At 39.5% G+C, this 24,979-nt stretch overlaps 1 protein-coding gene across 1 annotated transcript; it reads right to left on the bottom strand.

Moving 5' to 3' along the window:
* Positions 1 to 10,221: 10,221 nt before the first annotated feature.
* On the bottom strand, positions 10,222 to 24,665 carry RNF14 (ring finger protein 14; the record flags this gene model as incomplete). The annotated part of the gene is made up of 7 exons (XM_084251908.1): positions 10,222 to 10,279; positions 12,285 to 12,415; positions 14,622 to 14,794; positions 18,707 to 18,935; positions 19,565 to 20,092; positions 23,297 to 23,448; positions 24,512 to 24,665. The coding sequence occupies 7 exons, from the start codon at positions 24,663 to 24,665 to the stop codon at positions 10,222 to 10,224; spliced, it is 1,425 nt and encodes a 474-aa protein (XP_084108034.1).
* Positions 24,666 to 24,979: the final 314 nt, after the last annotated feature.

The following is a 24,979-nucleotide window of genomic DNA, read 5'->3' as shown; positions in this document are numbered from 1 at the left end:
TTGCTTCTTCACCAGGGGAGAAATAAAATGTAAAAATGAAGCACCTGTGTGAAAGTGGTAGGAATGAACAGATGGGAAACAAAGTTTCCTGTTCTTGCTCTGTTTGGCATCCAGACAAGGATATGCCTATTAAAAAAATAATACAATTTGTGAGTGGAGGAATATCAAAAGTAAAAGGTAAGGAATATCAAAAGTAAAAAGGTTTTTTTTTTTTTTTTTTAAGTTAAACTCAAAATATAAAAGGACATTGTGGATCATTATAACCAACTGAAATATAGTAGTCCTCCCCTCGGACATGGTGTTGCTTTCTGTGGTCCCAGCTCCCAGCAATTGTGTTCCAAAATATGAGACACAATAAGCTATTTTGAGAGACAGAGACCAGATTCATACTTATTATAATTGTTGTTAGTGTCTTATTGTGCCTAATTTATAAATTAATTTTTATAAATACAGGTATATATCTATAGGAAAAACTATATACAGCCTCTGGTACTACTAGGGGAATCCGTCTTAGAACATATTCCCACGAAAAAGGGAGGACTGTTATACAAGAATTTGGAAGAAAAATTAATTTTTAAATTTTATTGAGTTAGAACTTAAGATGCCCATAAAAATCTATAAACTATGATTTTTATTAAGTTGTGGAGTTTTGCAGTTCCTTAGTACAATCAACTTTTGCTCCCAAAGCTTGCTGCTCCTACCTCAGCCTGGTGATTTACTTTATCTCCACAGATTTACCTTTTCTGAGCATTTCATATAAACAGTCAACATGTCAGACATCTTTTGTGTCAGGTTTCTTTCACTGAGCATATTTTTGAAATTCATCCACTTAGCCTGTAGCTATAGTTCATTCCTTTTTGTTGATGAAGAGTACTGTACGGATAAACCACATTTTGTATGTCCACTAAAGGAGGATTTAAATGTTAAGCAGATATATTATAGAAAAGTATTAGAATGAAATGAAAAAGGATATCATGGTGATAGCTAAATGAAGTGTCTGTATGAACTTGGGATCTTAAAAATACTTGTCTTTTCTAGGCCTGTGTTTGGCAGTGTCATCCTGCTGCAACCAGTGCTTATGGGCACCAAGTGGATCAGACTGGGCCTCAGCTATTTTTCAGGGCTCCTTAGAGATAGCTAATAATATGTTTGGGTGCAGCGATCACCATGGGCCTGGAATACCTGCTGCCAAAAAACAAGAGTGCTTTAAAAAACGTCCCAGGCAATACTGAGAAGACAAAACAGCCAGCATAATGCGGATGCTGATAATTTGATCAGTAAGGAAATGCTAAATCAGCTAAAGGGAATAAGTTGAATCTGTAAGACCCCAAGTTTGATAGTCAAAAGGGTAATATTAATACACATGGAGTTGTTTTTCAGGAGGAGTAGATAGAGTATGTTTAAAGTTTTATTACATTTAGAAAAGGTGGCAGCATGGTGGTATAAATGGGTGTCACCTCTTTTTTTTTTACATTTTTTATTTATTTTTTATAGAGGCATGTTTATTTATTTGTTTGTTTGTTTGTACATGCACTGGGTACAGTCAGAAGCTCGGGAGGGTGAGAGAATTCACCAGAGCCAGAGTGGGGAGCAGAGCAGGCAGAAGGACCGAAATACACTGCTGAGGGGAGCAGCGGGCGGCAGGAGAGGTCTGCGCGCCATGTGGGACCCTCCTCCTGTGGCCGGGGAGCAGCCGGGGATTGAACCGACGCTGCAGAGACTGCGGGCAGCTTCGCAACCCAGAGCTCAACTGCTGCGCCACCGGGGAGGGCCAAGGGTGTCACCTCTTCTATTAAATATGTTTATAAAATAGAAATGAATATGAGAATGATTACTCTCTTCCTTCAGTCTCTGCTCAAATGTCAATAGAGACTTCCTTGACACTCCAGTATAAAGTAGCAATCCTGATTCCCTAACCCCCATACCCTGCTCTTGTTTTCCCAGAATAATTTACCATCTGACATATATTTTAGAATTTAAATACTGCTCTATTCCACCCCTATCAGTGCCTTGATATCTAGAAGGCATTCTTCTTTGATAGCCCCTTCCCCCAAGATAGTGATTGGACTCAGTAACTAAGGGAAACAGTAGTATATGATAATGGATTAGCCAACTGGCCTACTGAGGAGCTCTAACTTTACTAATTTGATGCCTCTTTCTTGAGAACCAAAATCTTTATTGTGATGAGATGCTACTCAAGTGTGCAGACATTTCCAGTAAGACGTATAACAAGGGCCTCCCCGGTGGAGCAGCGGTTGAGCGCTGGGTTGCGAAGCTGCCCGCAGCCTCTGCAGCGCCGGCTCTATCCCCGGCTGCTCCCCGGCCACCAGAGGAGGGTCCCACATGGCGCGCAGACCTCTCCTGCCGCCCACTGCTCCCCTCAGCAGTGTACTTCGGTCCTTCTGCCTGCTCTGCTCCCCGCTCTGGCTCTGGTGAATTCTCTCACCCTCCTGTGCTTCTGACTGTACCCAGTGTTTGTGTGGGTGAAGAAATAAATGGGTAAATAAAAAATAAATGAATAAATAAATCTTTAAAAAAAAAAGACATATAACAAAATACAGAGGTCATATAATAATAGGTAGTAAAACAACAGTAATTTGACCTCAGGTGTGTCCTTAACACCAGCCGGCAAATAATCACACTGTAATCTCCTACTCCATTCAGTCTCCTTGAAGAGTCTCAAGTATCCGATCCCACTTCCAATTTTTTCTCTCAGCTGATCACCTTGCAAATAGAAGCAGTCAGAAAAGAACTTACACAAGCTCCCATCATCACCTGCCAGCCCTGCCTTCTTAATCTGCCTTCTTCCTGTTAATTGCTCTTCAGGCAGTGTCCACTTTGTGCACTAGACCTCACCTTTATCTGGCTGGTAAATGAGCTGTATTTAATGTTTGTCATAGGTGTCAGAGGCTTCAATTTCCTCCAGTGCCCTTGTTTGAGTCTTCCCTCTTATCTTTGGATTTCCCTAGAAACTCCTTAAAATAGTCGGCCTTACAGTGCTTTGAGAGCTATAATCTAATTGTAATCCCGGTGCCCTACAGATGGCATGGTATTAGTAACAGGCAGTATTTTATAATCTTATGATTAAATATTTTGTTTTTTTTAAGTGGGCTAGAGTCCCTGGGCTGAGATCTTCTGACGTTTCTTGGTCTTTCCCCCCTCTTATGAGAGAGGCAGTCTAGAGGGGGCTCAAGCCATCCAAATGCCCTTCCCCTGAGTCAGAGAAATCAGGCAGTATTTTTCCCTGAAGGCAGACTATGCCAACAACAAAAAGCTGAGTGTAACTCAAAATGAGTACTTTCTCCATTCTCCCAGAATGAAGCACAAGGGGATTTCTTTGCCATTTTCACAGTGAGAACATGGTGGAGCTGGAAATAAAACCCTTGTGGGAGGTTCCCAGGAGAATTTAAATCTAAGGTTAGTCCACCCCCAGCAATTTGTTTAAACCCTGATTATTGGCTCTAGCAGCTTCTGCTTTAGGTGAGTTGATCAATATTTTCTGTAGTTTTCCTCTCTAGTTTCTGCCATGGCTTGATCTGTAATCTCAATTCTCTGATAAAGATGATTTTCAGTTTTTTAGCTTTTTTTCCTGTAGAGAGGATTTCTCATTCCTTCTCAGACACACCACAGATTTTTACTTCCTCCCCATTGAAACAGCACCAATGACCCCATACTGATTGCTAAATTTATTCTCAGGGCTACTATAACTTGACCAATACCCAGTATCTGACACAGCTCCTTCTTTCAAATGAATTGGCTTCGTGGACATCACACTGCTGGTTTCCTTACCTGAGTGGCCACTCTCTTTTACTGGTTCCTCTTCAACTCACTGACTCAGCATGTGGACTGCACCAGGACTCAACCTTTGGACCTCTTCATTCTGTACAACTCACTCGCTTGGTCATTTTGTCCAGTCTCATAGCTTTAAATACCAATATACTGACTCCCACACCTTCATCTCCAGTCTGTGTCTCCCTTTAAGGCCAGGTAAGAATACCCAACTGCCTAGCTAAGATCTCCATTAAAATAACTACCAGGGTCACAAACTCATGTGTCCATAACTAGATTCCTAATCTTCATACATAAATCTGTGCTGTCTACAGGTTTCTTTACTTCAATTGATTGGAAAAAAATCTATAAATTTAATTCTGAAGACTCATTTATTCATCCACTCTGTCAGCAAATCCTATTAGTTTCTTTTTCAAGTACAGAATTTGACCATGTCTCAAAATTTAAAGTGCTGACACATTGCTCCAAGCCACCTATACTTCTCACCTGAGACTGCTGTAATCTCTCAACTGGTCTGATTTTACCCTTGCTCATCTTGCTCCCTTAAAACTAAGTCACACTTCTGCTCAAAGTCCTCCAAAGTCTCCCATTTCAGAGTAGATGCCAAAGTTGACATGAGGCCTTATGCAGTCTGCTGCATCAACCTCCACTCTATTTTCCCCGCCTCAACTGCTTCAGCCCTTACTGGCTACCATGCTGTTCCTAGTGTCCTCCAACATGGTTCCATGCTAAGGGCCCTTGCGTTTTCCCTGTCTGGATTCTCCAAGGTATCCACAGGGTTCACTCCCACACTGCCAAACCTTTGTCCAGATGTTATCTTTTTAAAAAAAAAAAATTTTTATTTATGCATACAGGAGCTCGGGTACAGGCCAGCGATGGGGGTGGTGGTAAAAGGATTCACCAAAGACAGAGCGAGGAACAGAACTGGAAGACTGACTGAAATACACTGTAGAGGGGGGCAGCGGGCGAGACAGGAGAGGTTTGCTGCGCCATGTGGGTTGCTCCCTGGCTGGCCAGAGATCGAACTCATGCTACAGAGGCTGCGGATTGCTTCATAGTAGGGTGCTTAACCTTGTGCCACCAGGGAGGCCCTCCAAATGCTATCTTGATAAAATTTTATCCATTCAAAAATTCCAACATCACTCTGCCTCCCCAATTCCCTCTGGCTCTTCCAACTTCTCTCTATAGCACTTTCGTTGTACCATGAAATTTATTTAGTATCTGTCTCCTTCCACCAGAATTTAAGTTCCACAAAGGTAGGAGATGTGTATCTTTTAATCACTGCTACATTCTCAGCACATAAACAGTAAAGTCCATTGTGAAGTGAACAGTAAATACTAAATAAGTGAATGAATACTAAGAAACACGATAGGTTTCAAGATATAGTAAAAGGACTAAAAATAAGATATAATCACATTGAAAATATATAGGCAGTTGTGTTGCATTAATATTAATTTGTTGATTCAATAAAGAAGAAAAAAAAGCCAAGAAAAAAAGGTAATTCTACTGACTTTTTACTTAGTAACTTTGGCATAAGAGTCTCATTAAATTTTTAAGGAGCACATTCTCCAAGGCAGCCTCTGGTTCAGAGAAATAGGTAAATCCTTGGAGTGGTAAATCTTCAGGCAACCTAAGTTTAAGTTGATAATTATCATAAACTTTTTAAGATTGATTTATTTATACAAGAACCGGTGTACAGGCCAGATGTGCGGGAGGGTGAGAGGATTCGCCAGAGACAGAGCGGGGAACAGAATAGGCAGACTGACAAAATAACTGCTGAAGGGAGCAGCAGATTAGACAGGAGAGGTCTGCTGCTTCAGGTGGGTTTCTTCCCTGCCAGCCAGGATCGAATACGCGCTGCAGAGGCTGCGGACAGCTTCACAGTGCAGCGCTCAACCACCTGTGCCACCATGGAGGCCCCATCATAAACATTTTTTAAGAACACCCTCAAAATATCAGTCTGGTCTGCCAACTAATTTTATATTTAACCAAAGTTCAAGTGGCAGACTATCTGACTATTCTTACCAGTATCAGAAGGTACCAGTGCTACAATTCCTCCATCCTATTCAGGGGCTTCAGACAAAACTTAATTCTCTAACTTCAGAGGCTATAGATAAAATGCTACTACTAGGAGTGACACTTCCCAACATAACAAACGTATGTCAACTATGGCTCAGATATAGCTTTAAGAGGTCTTACTGTTTTTGTTAATACTACTGTTCCTGCATTCTTGGTAAATTAGATTCCATTATGGCTTCCAAAGTGTCTAATGTACTAAATGAAACACAGGGAGGAAAGTTAAATTCCCTGAAATAAGCCTACTTTTGTAACAACACAACTCCTATCTTAACCATTTGGTGTATTTTTATAACATGGAAACTGCTGCCACCTGCTGGTGATTCCTATTGACAAAGTTAATACTTGGGAGACAGAAAATTCCAGTTAAAATTCCCTTTCAAAGTAGAGGTGACATGAATGGCTTTATGATTACCTTATCTGATTAATTCTAATTTTCTCTTAACTGCAACAATAAAAAAAAACATTAAGGATTTCTAATGTAAACAAAAACCCTCTTATCAAAAAATGATCTTGTTGACAATGATCCAGGTTTCAAAATATGGCTGCTGAATCTTTTCTTCATTATACATCTAATCACCAGGAAGCAATATGTCAACTCAGTGCTCATTCATGGGATTCAGAATTTTTCTGAGATGGCAGGTTAATGATCTCATACCAGTATAGAGCTTTGTGGGTCCAGCTGACCCATGTCTGATCAATTTGTCCAATGTTTAATGATTTACTCACAAAGCAAGAAAATTACTAGGGTGCTCAGCCCTAAAACTATACAAAGCTAGTGAAGTGTTCCAAGAAAATAACTGATTTAAAATGATAAAGAGACCTGAATCAAAGGAATTTCACTGATTTGCTACGTCTGCTAGGATTAGATCATTAGTCTTCAAAATAAATTTTTCAGTTTCTGACCAATGCAGGAGTCTCAAGATCTAATGGAATTTCATGTAATATTAACAGTAAAAATAGATGGGATAACTGTGACAGCCTATGGAGACAAGAGGCCCAAATGTAGTGTGTGGTTTATCCTGGATGGCGTCCCAGAAAAGATAAAGGCCATTAGGAAAAAACAAGGAAATTTAAATAAACTATGGACTGCAGCTAATAATAACATATCACATCAATGTCAGATGTTAATAGTACGAGAGATGGGTTGGGGTATATGGGACCTCTATATATGATCTTTATAATTTTTCTGTAAATCTAAAACTACTCCAAAACAAAAAATCTAGGACCATTCAGCTTCACCAGTAAATTCTACAAGCATTCAAAGAAGATTTAATATGTAGTTTTTGCAAAGCCTTCCAAAATATTGAAGAGAAAGGAACAGCCAAACTCATTTTATGAGGCTAGCATTACCCAATAGCAAAACCTGATAAGAACATCACAAAAAAGTAAATTATAGACCAATATTGTTGATGAATACAGATGCAAAAAGTCTTGGCAAAAGCAGGGCCTCCCTGGTGGCGCAGGCGGTTGAGCGCTGCACTGTGAAGTTGTCTCAGCCTCTGCAGTGTGGGCTCAATCCAGGCCAGCCTGCAAGAATCCTACATGGCGCAGCAGACCTCTCCTGTCTCGGCCAATGCTCCCCTCAGCAGTGTATTTCATCAGTCTGCCTGTTCTGTTCCCCGCTCTGTCTCTGGTGAATCCTCTCATCCTCCCGTGCATCTGGCCTGTAACCTGGTTCTTGTATAAAAATAAATAAATCTTTATTTAAAAAAAAAGTCTTGACAAAAGCAGATCCTTATGTTACTTCAATCACAAGCTTAAAAATTAAACCTCTATTTTGACTTTAAAAGTTATTAATGTAGGGCCTCCCCGGTGGCACAGCGGTTGAGCGCTGGGTTGCGAAACTGCGCGCGGCCTCTGCAGTGCCGGTTCGATCCCCGGCTGCTCCCCGGCCACCGGAGGAGGGTCCCACATGGCGTGCAGACCTCTCCTGCCGCCCGCTGCTCCCCTCAGCAGTGTACTTCTGTCCTTCTGCCTGCTCTGCTCCCCGCTCTGGCTCTGGTGAATTCTCTCACCCTCCCGCACTTCTGACTGTACCCAGTGCATGTATAAACAAAACAAACAAACAAACCAGCAAACAAATAAATAAAGCATGCCTCTATTTAAAAAAAAAAAAAATTAAAAAAAAAGTTATTAATGTAGCTTTTCCCATTTATCAGTTCTAGATTCAAAGCTTTTATATAAAATCAAATGACACAGTGAACCTCACAGGTCCACATCAACTTATGACAAATCTCAGCCCACTTGTAAAAAAAGCCTTCACAATATGGTATAAAACTCTATTCTGTCATATACTTGATATACCCAAACTCCCAAAAACTTATTTCAAAGGGCCTTAAGGGGGATACCCCAATGTTTCGTTTCACTCAAAGTCAAAGCTATTCCATCCTAAAAGTAGCTCATAATTCAGGCATCAAAAATAAGACTTCACAAGTCCTGTTGTCTTTGTTAATACTAAGGGTGAAGATTTTGGAACTATGAAAGGAATACTCAGATAAACTATATTTTGAGAATAACCACCAGTCATGTTTTTTAAAATTATAGAGAAAACCCCTCCCATTTCTCTCATGAAACTGCATTTAAAGGCTTCTGTCCTATCTCCACTATGTCATCATAATGCACAATATCCTCAAATAAAATAATCCCTAATAAATATCTACTAACCCATGCACTAAAGAGCTGAGAAGCTGCGATTAAAAAACTGAGAATTAAACTCCTGTTCACAGAAACACTCTTCTCAAGGGTAAAGAAAGTAATGATTTTAATTTCCATTTCTTCCACTTATTCTTATAATTAACTTTAGTTTTTAGATAAAATGTGTTGAATGGAAGTTCATGAAACTATGTGGTGTAAACAAAATATGGGTACTAAACTTAAGTTCAGTCATAAGCCCAGGTAAAAGGTGTTGTTCCCTAACTTCTTTCTTCTCACTTTATGTGTTTATGTATCAGATAGTTTTTAAATGTGATTAGTTGCCTTAGATAAACAACAAATAGCAACTCTCCTCTAATTATAAGACAGTTTTTAAATTATTTTTATTTTCAAGATTAAGCATTCTCATTGACAATCCAGAAACAGTCCTTGCTGACTCTTTGGATACACACATTAAATAGTTAAAAGTGATTTCCCAGTATTCAATGACAAGGTATGGAAAAAAAAGAACATATTCACAGCTGCAGCTGAAGTTCTCTGTCCTCTTTTTCCAAAAAAAAAACTTATTTTGTTATCAGGCCACTCACCAAAATCACATGGAAAGACAATTTTCAAAAAGCCAACAAAGCCTAGAAATAAGAATCTAGGTATCAAGCCAAAATTATACCCTCAAACACTGCTCTGGCAAAAAAGGGGGAGAAGTCAAATTCCCCACAACTCATTAGAAAAGACTTACACAAAGAATTCAGAAAGTTAGTACTGGAATTACAGTGGTGTGGTGTTCAAAAAGCAGATAAAGACAGTTCAGCTTGTTCACTTTGGGACTATATCAGGCTTTTTCCTATTCCAGCAGAAGAAATAAAAATTTGAGCTGCTGGAGTTAATATTAAAATTGTCCTTACCAAAGGAAGGCAGGGCCAGGGAGACAACAGAGAACAAAAGTAGCAAAGATAAGTTACTTTGAATCTAGGCTCTACTGCCCAGGAAAGTTGAAAAGAGTTGAAATCCTTCTGTGTCAGTATCATTAAATTCTAGATTTGGCTCAAAACCACCTAATAAATATCAGGTGACCCACAGTGTCTGTGGTATTAAAAATAGTTTTTAAGTTATCTACAAATTTCTATTCTGAAAAGCAATAGATCAAAACGACAATGGGTCATCCAGTTATAGAGTAAAGGGCTCCTTCTGGAGGACTAATTTAGCAAAAATTTAGATTGGAAGGAATGTAACAGTAAGATCAGGCTCTCAGTACAATTTGAATAGGGCTTCTATCCACCCCAGTTATAAGTAGTACTACTGAGGGGACTCCCACATAATGTTTTAAGAGGGTTGCTTCTCAGAAATAAAGAGATCTTTAAGTTCAACTCTTGATCCTTCTCCTGACCTAAAGTTTGAGTAATAAAATAAATATTGCATTTTTAACTATCAGAGATTCTGGCACATTGTAATTTAATATTCTCTAGTTTACATTTTCTGAACCTTTGGTTTATAATTTTTTTTCAATTTTGTTACATTGAAAAATGAGTAAATGTGCCTTAATCAGTAGTACCACGTGGAAAATATAAACCTTGTTCTTCCGTATCTTCTACATAGGAAGAATAAATGAATGGAACCCTAAATATCCTGCAAAGTTACTTTGTGTACTCAACAAAAGACTAGGGCAAACCATTCTGCTTCCACATCTTGAGCAGTAGGAGTCAATTAATCTTCAATCTCATCTTCCCAAATATCTCCATTAACATCCACAGCATGGAACAACCTGTGGAAGCATAAAGTAAGGTAACTTTTATGCACTTACAAGAAAATGAAATGTAATTTCTTCCCTTCTCTCAAAATACTTCCTGCACTCTTCTGATAACCTGTTTGTATATCTTTTTCTTTCCTTTAGTCATTCCACTGAAGGGTGCTGAAATATAGGTCCTTCTGAACAAGTTGCCTTAGAGTTGGTAAAAATAGCCCTTTTAGGATATAAACTCTCCAGGATGAGGGATAAACAATAATAGGAGGTGGGTATCATGAAAGTAATACTCAATGTGTACAATATGCAGAATAAGCTAAGCTTGACAATCCAGAAGACGTTAAACTCTTTCAAGGCACTCTAACTCTTTTATGGCTATCCACTCCATTATCTTCATAGTCCTTGCAGTCTCCATTTGTAGAATGTTTTATATTTGCAGAATGTTTTGTATTTGCCAACCTGTCCTGCTTCCCTTATGTTACCTACAATTTAAGCAATTTGCAACACTAGATTTCCAGTGGTTCACATGCAGATGCACCAATGCACAAATGACTGCAGGTATTTTATAGATAGATATCTATTAACTTGACAAAGATGATCAACTGACCCTGAAATTGAAGTTCTGGGAGCACAAGATATTCACATTGTGCCAAGGAATCACCCCAGAGATTACTTATTAATAATAAAAAAAGAAAACTTAACTTTACAGTGGAGCAAGTGATAGTGAGCACATACCAATAGTGGGACAGTCTGACATTATAGATCTGATGTTACACAATATGAAGTATTCTTGTCAAATGTTACCCTAAATCAAGTCTAGATCTAACTTCCAGTTTACAGGAAATAGAGAGGTGGGAGTAAAAAGCCAAAGACACCATGGAGAAACAAAACTCTAGAAGGTAAGACATATAGGACAACTAGCCTCTCCCCTTCAAAAAGTCAATGTTCTCAATGACAAAAAAAGGGGGGGAAGGGGTGGCAATTTTTCTATATTAAGAGATTAAAGGGAGAGAACCAAATACAAAGACCCAGCTTGATTATATTCTGTTTCAAGAGAACCGCTTTAAACGCTGTTTTATGGATAAGTGGGAAGTTTTAAATATGGTCATTAAATGTCAGTATGACATTATCAATAAATATTCTTTTTTATGTAGAAGAATTTCTTATCTTAGGAGACACCTAAAAGTAATGAGTGAAAAAAACACCTTATCTTGGGCCTCCCCTTGGTGGCGCAGCAGTTGAGCGCTGGGTTGCGAGGCTGCCCGCAGCCTCTGCAGCGCCGGTTCGATCCCCGGCCACCGGTGAGGGTCCCACAAAAAAAACAAACAAACAAACAAACAAACAAAAAACACAAAAAAACACCTTATCTCCAATTTAGGATTAAGTGTTTCAGCATAATGTTCGAGAACAAATATGGCAAAATATCATCAATTGCTAATTTTGGTGGAAGGATCCCTCTATTCATAGACCCATTCTCTCAACTTTTCTGTATGTTTGAAATTTTTCACTCTAAAAAGTTGAGGAGAGGGCCTCCCCGGTGGCGCAGTGGTTGAGCGCTGGGTTGCGAAGCTGCCCGCGGCCTCTGCGGCGCCGGTTCGATCCCCGGCTGCTCCCCGGCCACCGGAGGAGGGTCCCACATGGCGCGCAGACCTCTCCTGCAGCAGACCTCTCCTCGGTCCTTCTGCCTGCTCTGCTCCCCACTCTGGCTCTGGTGAATTCTCTCACCCTCCCGCGCTTCTGACTGTACCCAGTGCATGTGTAAACAGAACAAACAAACAAACAAATAAATAAATAAAAAACCATGCCTCTATAAAAAAAAAAAAAAGTTGAGGAGGATAGAAATATAGTCAAATTTCCAGATAGCGTCTTTTTATCATAAAACTCATTTTCAAGAAAACATAAAAATTCACACATGTAGGAAAATACTGTAAGAGAATTCTCTAAATAAGCCAAAGTACTTAAGTAAAACACTGGATTTCTGTACATTAAGTACCAAAAACTGCTAATGAGCTTAGTGTGTACCTACCGGTTAAAACATTGGGAAGCAGGATCAGTGAAATGTTTGTAAGGGTTCGCTCTAGAAAGAGAACCCATGCAAATCCAGCAAAAATACTGCTTACAGCTAGTACAGGTCATCTTGTTACATCCGTCTAATTTCTGGTGGGAAAGATAGAAAAATATGAAAGTCTGAACAACAGAAATGCATCTGCCAAAAAGATTCAGTACAACATTCTCCCAGTCTTCTCCCTTCTCTCATGCAGGATTGAGATCTACAGGTAACACACTGACAACTATGAAGTGCCTATTCTTTTGCATTACAGGTAAAATATAGAAAATATTTAGCAGGTATTCCTACAACTAGCTGCTTAGCAAAATTTCTTCTGATAAAATGGTAGATAAACACCAAACATGTATATTGTGAGTGGAACATGTAGTGAAATAATTATTAAAATGTTTGGAGGGCGTCTCCTGGTGGCGCAGGTGGTTGAGCGTCCCGCTGTGAAGCTGTCTGCAGCCTCTGCAGCGCAAGTTTGATCCCAGCTGGCTGGCAAGGGTCCCACATGGCACGGCAGACCTCTCCTGTTGCGCTTGCTGCTCCTTTCAGCAGTATTTTCTCGGTCTGCCTGTTCTGTTCCCCACTGTCTCTGGTGAATCCTCTCTCCCTCCCGCGCATCTGGTCTGTACCCCGGTTCTTGTATAAATAAATAAAAAAACCTTAAAAAAAATCAAAATAAAAAAATAAAATGTTTGGAATCAGTGTGGCTTTAAACTTTCTATATAAATATAAGTGAACATTCCACTCCTCACAGGGCTGAGTCACGGCAGAAGTTGTTAAATAGAATGCTGGTTCCTTAATGTAGTAACTGGGGAATTGCTACCAGGTTCAGTTCAGATGAAATGGATTGGACCAGTAGGATCCAATGCAAAGATATATTTCTATTTTGAAACACATTAAGACTTTGTCAAGAAGCTATAGATAGGGCCTCCCCGGTGGCGCAGCGGTTGAGCACTGGGTTGCGAAGCTGCCCGCGGCCTCTGCGGCGCAGGTTCGATCCCCGGCTGCTCCCCGGCTACCGGAGGAGGGTCCCACATGGCGCGCAGACCTCTCCTGCCGCCCGCTGCTCCCCTCAGCAGTATACTTCGGTTCTTCTGCCTGCTCTGCTCCCCGCTCTGGTGAGTTCTCTCGCCCTCCCGCGTTTCTGACTGTACCCAGTGCATATATAAACAAACAAACAAACAAATAAATAAATAAAATACGCACCTCTTTAAAAAAAAAAAATTAAAAAAAAAAAAGAAATACATTTAAAAAAAAAAAAGAAGCTATAGATATATGTGTCTATTTTGGTTTTTTTTAAAGATTTATTTATGCATACAAGAATTGGGGTACAGGGGCCTCCCCAGTGGCGCAGCGGTTGAGCGCTGGGTTGCAAAGCTGCCCGCGGCCTCTGCAGTGCTGGTTCGATCCCCGGCTGCTCCCCGGCCACCGGGCGAGGGTCCCACATGGCGCGCAGACCTCTCCTGCCGCCCGCTGCTCCCCTCAGCAGTGTACTTCGGTCCTTCTGCCTGTTCTACTCCCCACTCTGGCTCTGGTGAATTCTCTCACCCTCCCGCGCTTCTGACTATACCCAGTGCTTGTATAAACAAACAAATAAATAAATAAATCTTTAAAAAAAAAAAAAAAAAAAAGAATTGGGGTACAGGCCAGAGGTGTGGGAGTGAGAAGATTCACCAGAGAAAGTGGGGAACAGAACAGATGGACTGACTGAGATACACTGCTGAGGGGAGCAGTGGGCAAGTCAGGAGAGGTCTGCTGCACCATGTGGGTAGCTCCCTGGATGGGGACTGAATTCATGCTGCAGTGGCTGAGGATAGCTTCATAGGTTGCATCTTAACCCTTTGTGTCACCAGGGAGGCCCGTATCTGTCTATTTTGGCTCAAACATTTGTCAGATCGGGAAAACGTCTGTTTGTATAATTTTTAAATAAGTGTGTTAAATTTCAGGATAAATAGTTATGAGAAGTCAGGCAGGATCTTTTTCTTTTCTTTTCTTTTCTTTTTTTTTGCTTATTTTAGCCACACAGATGAGTTAAGAGTCCACTGTAGTGCCAGTACAGTATCCTCATAACCAACTCTATTTTGAGGTGGATATAAAGTAATAACAATTATCAATGTATGAAAACATGCTGAAAAGTCTACATACATTTAAGGTCAATAATAGTAGTGAATTTGCATCTTCCAAATAAGATGGTTTAATATATACCAAAATGTGTTTCCTTAACTAGTCATAAAATTCAAAGGCTTACTGAGACAATCATAACTAGCTTGTAAGTCTATTTGCCTGTAAGTCTTACCCAAACTTTACCTCTATGTGAGTCCCACAACAAGGGCAGCTCTTTGAGTTCTTTTCCAGCCACTCCTTACTTTCCATCTCTTCCAGTGCCTTCTGAATCACCCTCTTACCATACCTCTTTTCCAAGAATCTTTTATTGGCCTCATCTGCTTGCAGGTACTCATTTCGTAAGTCTATTAATTTCTCTAGAAAATGAAATGGAAAATTAATTTTTATACAAGTTTGCAACAATCACTAAAAGCCATTTAAAAATGCCATAACCTTTGACTATTCAATGATGCTATTCCTAGGGCCTTATCATAAGGAAATAATAAAGTCATACACATAGAGATGCTTATAACAATGGCAAGCAAATTAAATGTACAAGGGACTAATTATGTGCAAGAGTTATTTGATGACATAATATTCGGTTATTAAAAACTTATAATTAGGATGACTACAACCCAAATAAAATATTCATTATAAGAAAAAGTGTACTTATGTTATAATTAGGCAAAAATTACACACAAAGGGCCTCCCTGATAGTTCAGGGGTTAAAGTCTCAGTGCTATCAAGCCATTGCCAGCCACTGGCTTGATCCCCAGCCAGGGAGCTAACCTACATGGCGCAGGAGACCTCTCCTGTCTCGCCAGCTGCCCCCTCACCAGTGTATTTCAGTAGATCTGCCTGTCCTCCTCCCCCCTCTGTCTCTGGTGAATCCTCTCACCCTGCCGTACCCAGTTCTTGTAGGCATAAATAAATAAAAACGAATCTTAAAAAAAAAAAAAATTACACACACGAGTGACAAGGATGGAAAGAAATCCATCAACTAGAAAAGTTGAATTTGCTAGGGCCTCCCCGGTGGCGCAGCGGTTGAGCACTGGGTTGCGAAGCTGCCCGTGGCCTCTGTGGTGCGGGTTCGATCCCCGGCTGCTCCCCGGCCACCGGAGGAGGGTCCCGCATGGCGCGCAGACCTCTCCTGCCGCCCGCTGCTCCCCTCAGCAGTGTACTTCGGTTCTTCTGCCTGCTCTGCTCCCTGCTCTGGCTCTGGTGAATTCTCTCACCCTCCCGCGCTTCTGACTGTGCCCAGTGCATGTATAAACAAAACAAACAAACAAATAAATAAAAATACATGCCTCTTAAAAAATAAATAAATAAATGTTTAAAAAAAAAAGTTGAATTTGCTAAAGGTAGTGAAATAATAGTTTATCATTTTCCTTTGACTTTGATGTACTAATATTGGCATTTTTGTGTTACTAGTAGTACACAGTTAAAAAATGACTTATCTAAAAGACACAAAAGTTGAAACAGCCACAGATTTTCTACTAAGTCAGCATCATTCACCATTTGATAATGAACAATATCATTATCAAACAAAAGCATCCTTAAAGGCAAAGACTGTTTAATTCTGTATTTTTTTAAAAATAAGTGAATAAAATTTTGTTTATAAGTGAATAAAATTTTCCACTCACAGGCACTGAAAAGTTCCTCCTGTGACCTTTTGCCCCTTGACACTCTTCAACCTGGCTATTGCACTATTGGTTAACACATGGAATAGACAGCCATTCCCAAATGCTTTGTTTGCAGACAAAAGGCTTTTGATCACAATTCTATTACTTAAAATTTTCAATACAATTAAAGACTTATTTCAACAGTGTTTTATTATTCTTGCTGTTTTATTAGTTTACTTTCCCGTATTAGATAGAGATCTGTCTTCTTTATACAGTGGGCATCTGGCACACAATCCTATCTACATTCTTTTTTTTTAAAAGATTTATTTATTTATTTATGCAAGCACTGGGCACAGTCAGAAGCGTGGGAGGGTGAGAGAATTCATCAGAGCCAGAGGGGAGGGCAGAGCAGACAGACTGACGAAGTATACTGCTGAGGGGAGCAGTGGGCAACAGGAGAGGTCTGCCCGTGGCCGGGCATCAAACCGCCGCTGTAGAGGCTGTGGGCAGCTTCGCAATCCAGTGCTCAACCGCTGCGCCACCAGGGAGGCATTCTTTCCTTCACATGTGAATCCTTTCTCTGTGCTGTGCCTTCCCATGGCTCCATCAGCTCTACTTAGATGTAGCAGATATGTGTCTTTTTAGTCTGCCATTTTTATCCCTTTAGTAACTCATTTTTGTGTTTCTAGACATCTTAAGGACAAAGACTATTGCTCTTATGTTCTCAAAATGATAACATTTTGATAGCATTTCATGTATCTTCCATGGCAACATCTAGTACTTATTAATACACAGAAATAGATGTATATACAAAGAGAGATGCCCAAATTTGCTAAGTCCCCAAGCCTATCTTCAATTTCATCCACAAATGCTGTGAAATACCTGAAATGTACTGCAGCCTCTCAATGGTAAGATTACAAAAGTCTACAGTGGGGTTTTTATTACACTCCAGTGAGTTCTCCATCCCATCTGCTCAAAATCACTATAAGATTATATTTTAGGCAACTACAAGGATATACTCATTCTTCCCTCAGGGGAGAAAAATAACACTTTGCTAACACTAGCAATTTGTAACTGTGTAACAAAAATATTTGTATTTAAAAATATCATTTTGCATTTTATATGTATTAGCCCATTGTTCTCAAACTACCTATGAAGAAAGTCCACACCCCCACCCCCGCCAAAGGACAATATTTTACAAAACAAAATCAAATTAATTATTAGAAAAATGGATGAAAACTAAAAATACAGGACTTAGATTTGACTTATTGGATTTGACTAACAAAACCACTCTATGAAATAACTAATAGTTTCTAACCCTAACTCTCAATTCTATATTTATCTTGCCACAGACAAATATAACTCTGAGTAGCACAAGAGTTTACTTCATCCTTACAATGACCTAGGAAGAGCTACTACCATCATTCTTATTAGTCTATGAAAAACTAAGTCACCAAGCCCAATTCAATTGAGTCTGATTTCTTAATCCTATCTACATCAGAAATGACAAACAGGTGACTTTCTGGGGCCTCCCTGGTGGTGTAGGGGTGAAATCTCAGCACTGTCATGCTACCACCGCAGCTGCACTGCGCTGCAGTCTGAGTTCAATCCCCCACTAGAGAGCAAACCCACATATGGTGCAGCAGACCTCCCCTATCTTGCCTGCTGCTCCTCTTAGCAGTGTACTTCAGATCTGCCTGTTCTGCTCCTCACTCTGTCTGGTGACTCCTTCCCACCCCCTGAACTTTTTTTTTTTTAAAGATTTATACAAGAACCGGGGTATAGGCCAATGCACAGGAGGGTGAGAAGATTCACCAGAGACAGAGTGGGGAACAGAACAGGCAGACTGACGAAATACACTGCTGAGGGGAGCAGCAGGCGAGACAGGAGAGGTCTGCTGTGCCATGTGGGACCCTCGCCGGCCAGCCAGCCGGGATTTAACTGGCACTGCATAGGCTGCAGACAGCTTCACAGCGCTGCACTCTACCACCCGTGCCACCAGGGGATGCCCTCACCCCCTGCACTTTTGGCCTACATCCCAGTTTTTCTGTGCATAAATGAATAAATAAATCTTTTTAAAAAAGTGTGGCTTTCTAAAATGTTCGGGAAGATTCTGAGCCTTCTCTTGGGCTCACTTGATGACTGACAGGACATCTGTGCCATGGAAACAAGAGTGGCAGCTTAGATGCTCTGCACTTGTCAACCAGATCACTATTATTCCTTGTTCATGGGCAAATACTGTCTTGCCAGCCTGTTCCTGAAATGTTCCCCGATACCTGCATGGCTTCTTTCCTTTGTTTAAGTTTTACTCTAACTAGTTTTCCAGTCAGGCTCCCTCTGGTTTCCCTAAGTGAAATCCCAATACCCTTTCCCTCAGAACATTTCATATCTTATACCTGCTTTAATTTTCTCCTTTAGTACTTACTACCATCTAATATTCTTATTTTCTTTGCCTATCTCCTTCGCCCCCCTGCCTCAGAATACAAGTTCCATGAGGAAAATGCATCACTGCTATATCCCACAGTCCAGGTCAGTAACTGATATAAAAATATCTGTTGAAGTTTCCATTCACTTCACTTCCAAATTGAAGTAATCAGGCTTTTTCATTTTTGAGGAGGAGGTGTAGGAGTAAGATATAGGGGAACTGAGTTCACAGTTACAACTTACCTGCAGTCACCTTACATGGAGAGACCCCATGGTAGGTCAATCTGCACAAGGTACAGAAGGCAAAATTGCAGCTGGAACAGATGCCCATGGTGCAACCAGGTTCCTGCATCACAGGCAACTGGCAAAATGGGCGGGGGCAGTACACCACATCTGCCATCAGGTCCAAGGTAGACTGGAGAAGAAGGCGGTCATAACGGGCAAATAAGTCTGCCTCCACTAGCTCTTTGACCTGAACAGAAATATAAAACACAGAGGTCTGACAATTCTCCAACAAGTTCTGATCCTGAGATCGTTAAGTATGCTGGTGCAAACCAGATGCTCATAAAGTAACTCTATCTCACGTCAAAATCAAGTATGGCAAGTCTGCATCTTGACTAAGATCTGTGGTTACATGGGTCTATGAATTCGTCAAAACTAAGCAAACGGTATACTTTAGATGTTTATGCTTTAATAAAGTTGATTTGTTTTTTAATCTGAGTACATGGACCTATGTCAAAGCCTACAAATGATTCAATCCCAAGGCTATCCCCTTCAGATCCTAGCCATATACAGACAGGCTAGTGATTACTCAAGTTGATGGAATCCTAGCAGATATATGAAGTAAATGACCAGAATTACTTTTATCATTCACCTCTGCATAGAACCACCCATTCAAAAGCCAATAAAAGGAAGCATTTACTTAACCACCTGCTTAGCTAGCAAAGAAAGACCATGGCATTCTTGATAAGAGTAAAATAACTTGCGGGGTTGGCTCCAAAGTCTAGACTGTGCTAATGAGTCCTATCAAGGAACTTTCTGAGATGATGGTTCCCTCTCTGAAAGAGACTTAGGAGGCAGTTTTCAGCAGAGTAGAATTACCTGACCAGGGGTGGCCACTGAAGGGCACTTGGGTTCTGGGCAATTGAGGCATTGAACTTGGCCATCTTTGATCTGGATTTCAAAGTAGTCCTTCAGACAAGCTTTGCAGTATGCATGCCTACACTCCAAGAAGTTCATGCATTCACTACCCAGCTTCTCACAGAAACAGATATTGCACGTGAACACTTTACTATTAAAGCATTTTATCTGCTGAGCTTGATCAAAGTCTAAGATTTCCTGGATCAGACTTGACAATGATTCCACATCCTGCACAGCTCTCTCATCTACAATTTCTTCTTGGTCTATGTCAGATCCAGCAGCTCCTCCAAAATCTAGCTCTGTATTGGACGAAGTTTGTGTGGTCCTTCTCTGCACTTTTGTCTGAGAACTCATCTTGAGCTCAAAAGGAGAGGCAATATTCAAGTATGCCAGGGTCTCTTCCTTAAGAAACTGCATCCAGGCAAACAGGACCACGCTGCCACGATGTTCTTCCCACAGGTTGTCTAAGTGCTTGCAGAGAGCAGAGAGCTAGAAGAAAACACATTAAGGATGCTGATGAGTTTGGAAAGATAATGTTGCAGTCAACTCCTGATATCCCTTGAAATCTTTATAACTTATAACTTAGGCCCTTATACTGTCCAACGTGATTTTTTTCACTGCTGTGACATAGTGTGCTGCAAAACAGCACCAATGCTCTTTATCATAGCACTTCTTAACATAAGTCACACAGAATACAAAGTCAGAAGTTAAAAGAAGTATGAAAATGAGAGAAAGGGCAAAATGACAGAAGATATATAACCAGGTTTACATGAACTGAAAAGGAAGACTTTGTTCTGTTCTTTATTTGCTCCTTGTTTTAGTATTACCTATTTCATATAAGAGATCTAGTTCTAAAATTAAATATTTATATTTCTTTGGAGTGCCAGCCTTATAGATACCCTGTAATAATGCTGAGAGAAAAAGCAGTTTAAAAATACCATCAAAATTTTAAAACAAACTCTTTCAATCCTATCAAAAAATCAGTTCATGTGAAAGAATCACTAACGAGTCCTCACTATTCAAATTGCCAAGCAGTTTTTAATTAAGCAGTCTGGGCTTGCACCAGATACTGGTTTAATGGAGGGACGCAGACTCTTATTGAACCTGGACATGATAACAATTGCTTAACATGGTTTGGCTGCCAGAGGAAAGTTCACACTCTCAAAGCTAAGCAACCAAGTTTAAACTATTTTGACTTTTCCTCTTTAAAAGTGATCTGCTCAATGGTGGTTACCATAGAGAAAGGAAAGGGAGGGAAGGGGTAGAGGGGACCAACTGGTTGGAGATGGATGATGACTGGACATTTGGTGGTGCGTGTGGTGTGATATATAGTTGCTGAGGTGAGAAATAATAGTGTTGTTGTAACTAATGTTATATCAATAAATCACACATCTACATTCTTAGAGGGGTTTGTTCAATTTGAAGGACAAATATGAGGATTTTCCATTAGAAATGTAAAATTCATGTAAGTAGAGCTTGGGAATAAGCAACTTTTTTTTTTTTAAAGAGGCATGTATTACTTATTTATTTGTTTGTTTGTTTGTTTATACATGCACTGGGTACAGTCAGAAGCGCGGGAGGGTGAGAGAATTCACCAGAGCCAGAGTGGGGAGCAGAGCAGGCAAAAGGACCGAAGTACACTGCTGAGGGGAGCAGCGGGCAGCAGGAGAGGTCTGCGCGCCTTGTGGGACCCTCCTCCGGTGGCCAGGGAGCAGCCGGATCGCCGCGGGCAGCTTCGCAACCCAGCGCTCAACTGCTGCGCCACCGGGGAGGCCCAAGCAGCTTTTTTTTTTAAAGGTAAACCTCAAGGGGGAAAAAAACCTTTCTAATGCAAACAAATTTTATAAATTTAAATAACATATGAAAAGGGATCACTTTTCTATTCCTTGTGTGTGTACAGTACTATTCACTAAGCCCCACACAGACATGAACTTTACACACTTATTGAGCAGTTCAAGATTGGACAATGAAGGCTTTCCCCATATTCATGCTTATATCAACCATGACTTTCAGAAACCTGCTGCAATGTGTAAAATGAAATAAACATTAAAGGGGAAGCTCTGAGTGCTGTTTGAGCCACTAAGTCCAATGAAGAAATAATTCTTCTCCATCCTCTTTTCTTCTCCAGCCTCTTCTCAAAAGAGGTGGCTGGGATAGACATAAATCTAAGGGAGGAGGATATGCTTAGAAGAAAAGAACAAAAGACTGCGTATGTACTGGGAAGTAGAAAATACTACAAAATTAAACTACAAAATCCCTTCTTTCTACCAATTCCAATTCAGTGAAACACAGGTCCAGGTTTCAGCTTCACTATCAACAAGTGAAATGCATAATGCTGAGGAATCAAGGCCCAACAATGAACAAGAATAGAACCAGAAGGAACAAAAGACAAATTAAAATGTCAATTATATGCACAAAAATTTATTTGATAAGAGAATTGTACTATAATTTTAGCAGTGTAACATAAAATAATGAACAACTCCTCTGCTCACACCCTCAAAAGCCAGGATGAAGTTAATGCTATTTGGCTATATAATCTGAAATTGCAACCATACTCCCAGTTAGCCTGTCCTTATTTTGTGCATGTATGAGTGTGTGCGTGTAGAGTCGAGTTCTCTAGAATTATAAGTATCTAAATAATTCAGTCAACTACCAATGACCTATATGTCAAAGTCGTGATATCAATTTTTGAGCAAATAATCTATTGTCTTGCATGTACTGCCTATTGCACAGATATTAAAATCTGAGGCAATATTCCTTTTAATTCTACATCATTGTTCCTTTTTAAAGTTTAATTGTTTTTAAGTTCAATTTTATAACACTCTCATCTAAAAGATTAGATGTGATCTTTTAGTGGGAGGGGGTATGAAAATTACACGATCAGAAAGGGAAAACTGACAAGCCATTCCTTGAGGTCAAGTAACTGACAGCTTTTGTCTTAATATACATCAGACTATCAATCTTCATCATGACATCTAGAAAAGTAGCTGCTATCGATCCATTATCTACCACAGAATGCTTTGTATTAGCTCCAAGTCATATTTATGTCTCAATCAAGAAGTTGAGGTTTTTACTAGAAAAGGATATATATCACAGAGGAAATGAAGGCTTGTAATATAAGATATCAAGCCTTAATGAGATACCCACAGGAATCATATACGTTTCTATGTGTGCATTTACATCTACGCAAGACTAGCCAAGAATTATGTTATTAACATACAATGTCTAAAAATGAAATTACCTATGTTTACTGAAGAATTTTATTACAACTACATTAGCTGAATTTTTGTCCTCCTAAATGAAATCTTTCATTTAAGGGATGGATAGAAAACTAAGGGGGAAAAAAAGGAATACCAGCACTAGGGAAAGTAATGAGGGCCTTATTGTCTCCATTACAATACAGATTAAATGGGAAAATAGCAAGACAACAGAAACAACATACTTAATTAAAAAAATTACTCCTGTTAAAATCCATAATGATTAACTGTTTTAATCATTGCCATTCCTTTCTAAAATACCAGACATTTTCAATTCATTAACATTAGGAATCATGATGGAAGGGGAAAAAATTACAAAATCAAAGCCATTTGTTCTTCATGCACTGAATTTAAGATCATCAAGGTAGTCTTCAATTAAAGATGATTTTTTTAAGTTTCTAAAAACGGATAGGAGAAATTAAGTTTCGGGTCTAACCTGAGTTGGTGACAGCCATTTGCCACTAAGTGTGAATGAAGGTGGGGAGGAGGATGGATAATCTGGTGGCAGTTCAAAGTTCAGCACAAGTGGAGGCAGAAAGCAAATGGTGTATTCAAAGCCACTATTCTGGAGACACTCATTTGAATTGCCTGAACCAAAAACAAAAATTAGAAAGGATCAGTTGGTCAATACTTGAGTGTCTATACTGTTGAGCAGTGCTCAACAAAGATTTAATGCTTTAGTTGAGGGTATAAAAACCCTCCAAAGCACTTTCTCTTTCCTAATTTTAACTTCATATAGTGGCCACCTTAAAAAATATCTAAGTCCTTGAAAAATCTACAAAGCACCATGAAATTTATAATGAAGATACACAACTTATTCTTGTATACACCTTTGAGTACAATTCCTATCACTAACAAGCAAGTAACACACAATGTTTCATTTCTTGTTTTACAGTAGATGATTAAAGACACAATTTAGAGAAAAGGATGTTTATTTCTATCAAAGAGCCATGACCTACTTAGACCAGTATGTGCCAACTACCCATGAATCATAGCTGGGAGAACTTGTGCCAACACAATGATCTTAGGCTTGAGGCCAAAAAGCAGCACAAAACACTCTCACAATCAAAATTTCATTTTAAATGATCACATGTACTTTACAGTAGATCACAATGCCTTTATAGTAGAAAAATTTTGAGAAAGTATGCATCAAAATCATCTGTGACTATATGAAAAGAAGCAGTTTCACAGAGTAACAACACGTGTCATGTTGTCATGGTAGTTGAAAAGATTTTGGAAACCAAACAATATTAACAACCACCATGGTACTTTAAAACTTTCCAAGTGTTTTCACATACTTTGTTTCATTTTTTTCCTTTTATCATCCCTACTTGATAACCAATGACTCATGGTTGATAAACTACCCACTACTAGTCAGAAGAAAATTAGGATGCATGAAATATGTCGGATAATATCCAATTCAGAGGTCAAAAGATAGAATCGAATTGGAAACTGTTTGCCCCTCCCATTCCAATTTTCAATTAAAACAGAAATATACATTCAATCCATAATACCATCATCTATTCTGATGCTTATAAACACAATGATAAATAATTTAGGGTAGAAATTGTGAATAATCTTTATTTTAAAAAGCCTATTTAAGAGAATATTAACTTTAAAAAAGAGAGAGAGAGAGAGAATATTAACTAACCGCTCACAAATATCTTAAAATTTTGTGGCAAGTCCAAGTAGATCCTGGTTTCTCCACCTTGGACAGACTCTGCTTTTCTAAATTCATCTCCATCATAAATACTCGCCAGAGCCAGCAATTCATCCTCCTGAGCTTCTCGGTCTTCAGACGACATTTAATTTTCTGAGGAGCTAAAGACAACCATTCAAGTGAGTTCAGACTAGAATAGGCACAGAGTTTGGGAAAGTATAGTGATACCGAAAAAAAGAAAAACACCTCAAGAGATTAATCAGTATTTTCACTTTTCTGCTAAACAAGAAATGACAAGCATATCCAGTATTCTAGTAGCTTTGCAGAAGTAACTTTTAAAAGGGATGATTATAGAGCTAACTTTATCAGTTACGTATGACTAAGTTAGGGGAAGAAAGGCCAACAAAAATTAAAGAACATATCATGAATTACTTTGACTTGTGTGCTAAACCTAGCAAA

Source organism: Talpa europaea (assembly GCF_964194135.1).
Source record: "Talpa europaea genome assembly, chromosome: 13".
Lineage (NCBI taxonomy): Eukaryota > Metazoa > Chordata > Mammalia > Eulipotyphla > Talpidae > Talpa > Talpa europaea.
This window is presented reverse-complemented; position numbering and strand designations above follow the sequence as displayed.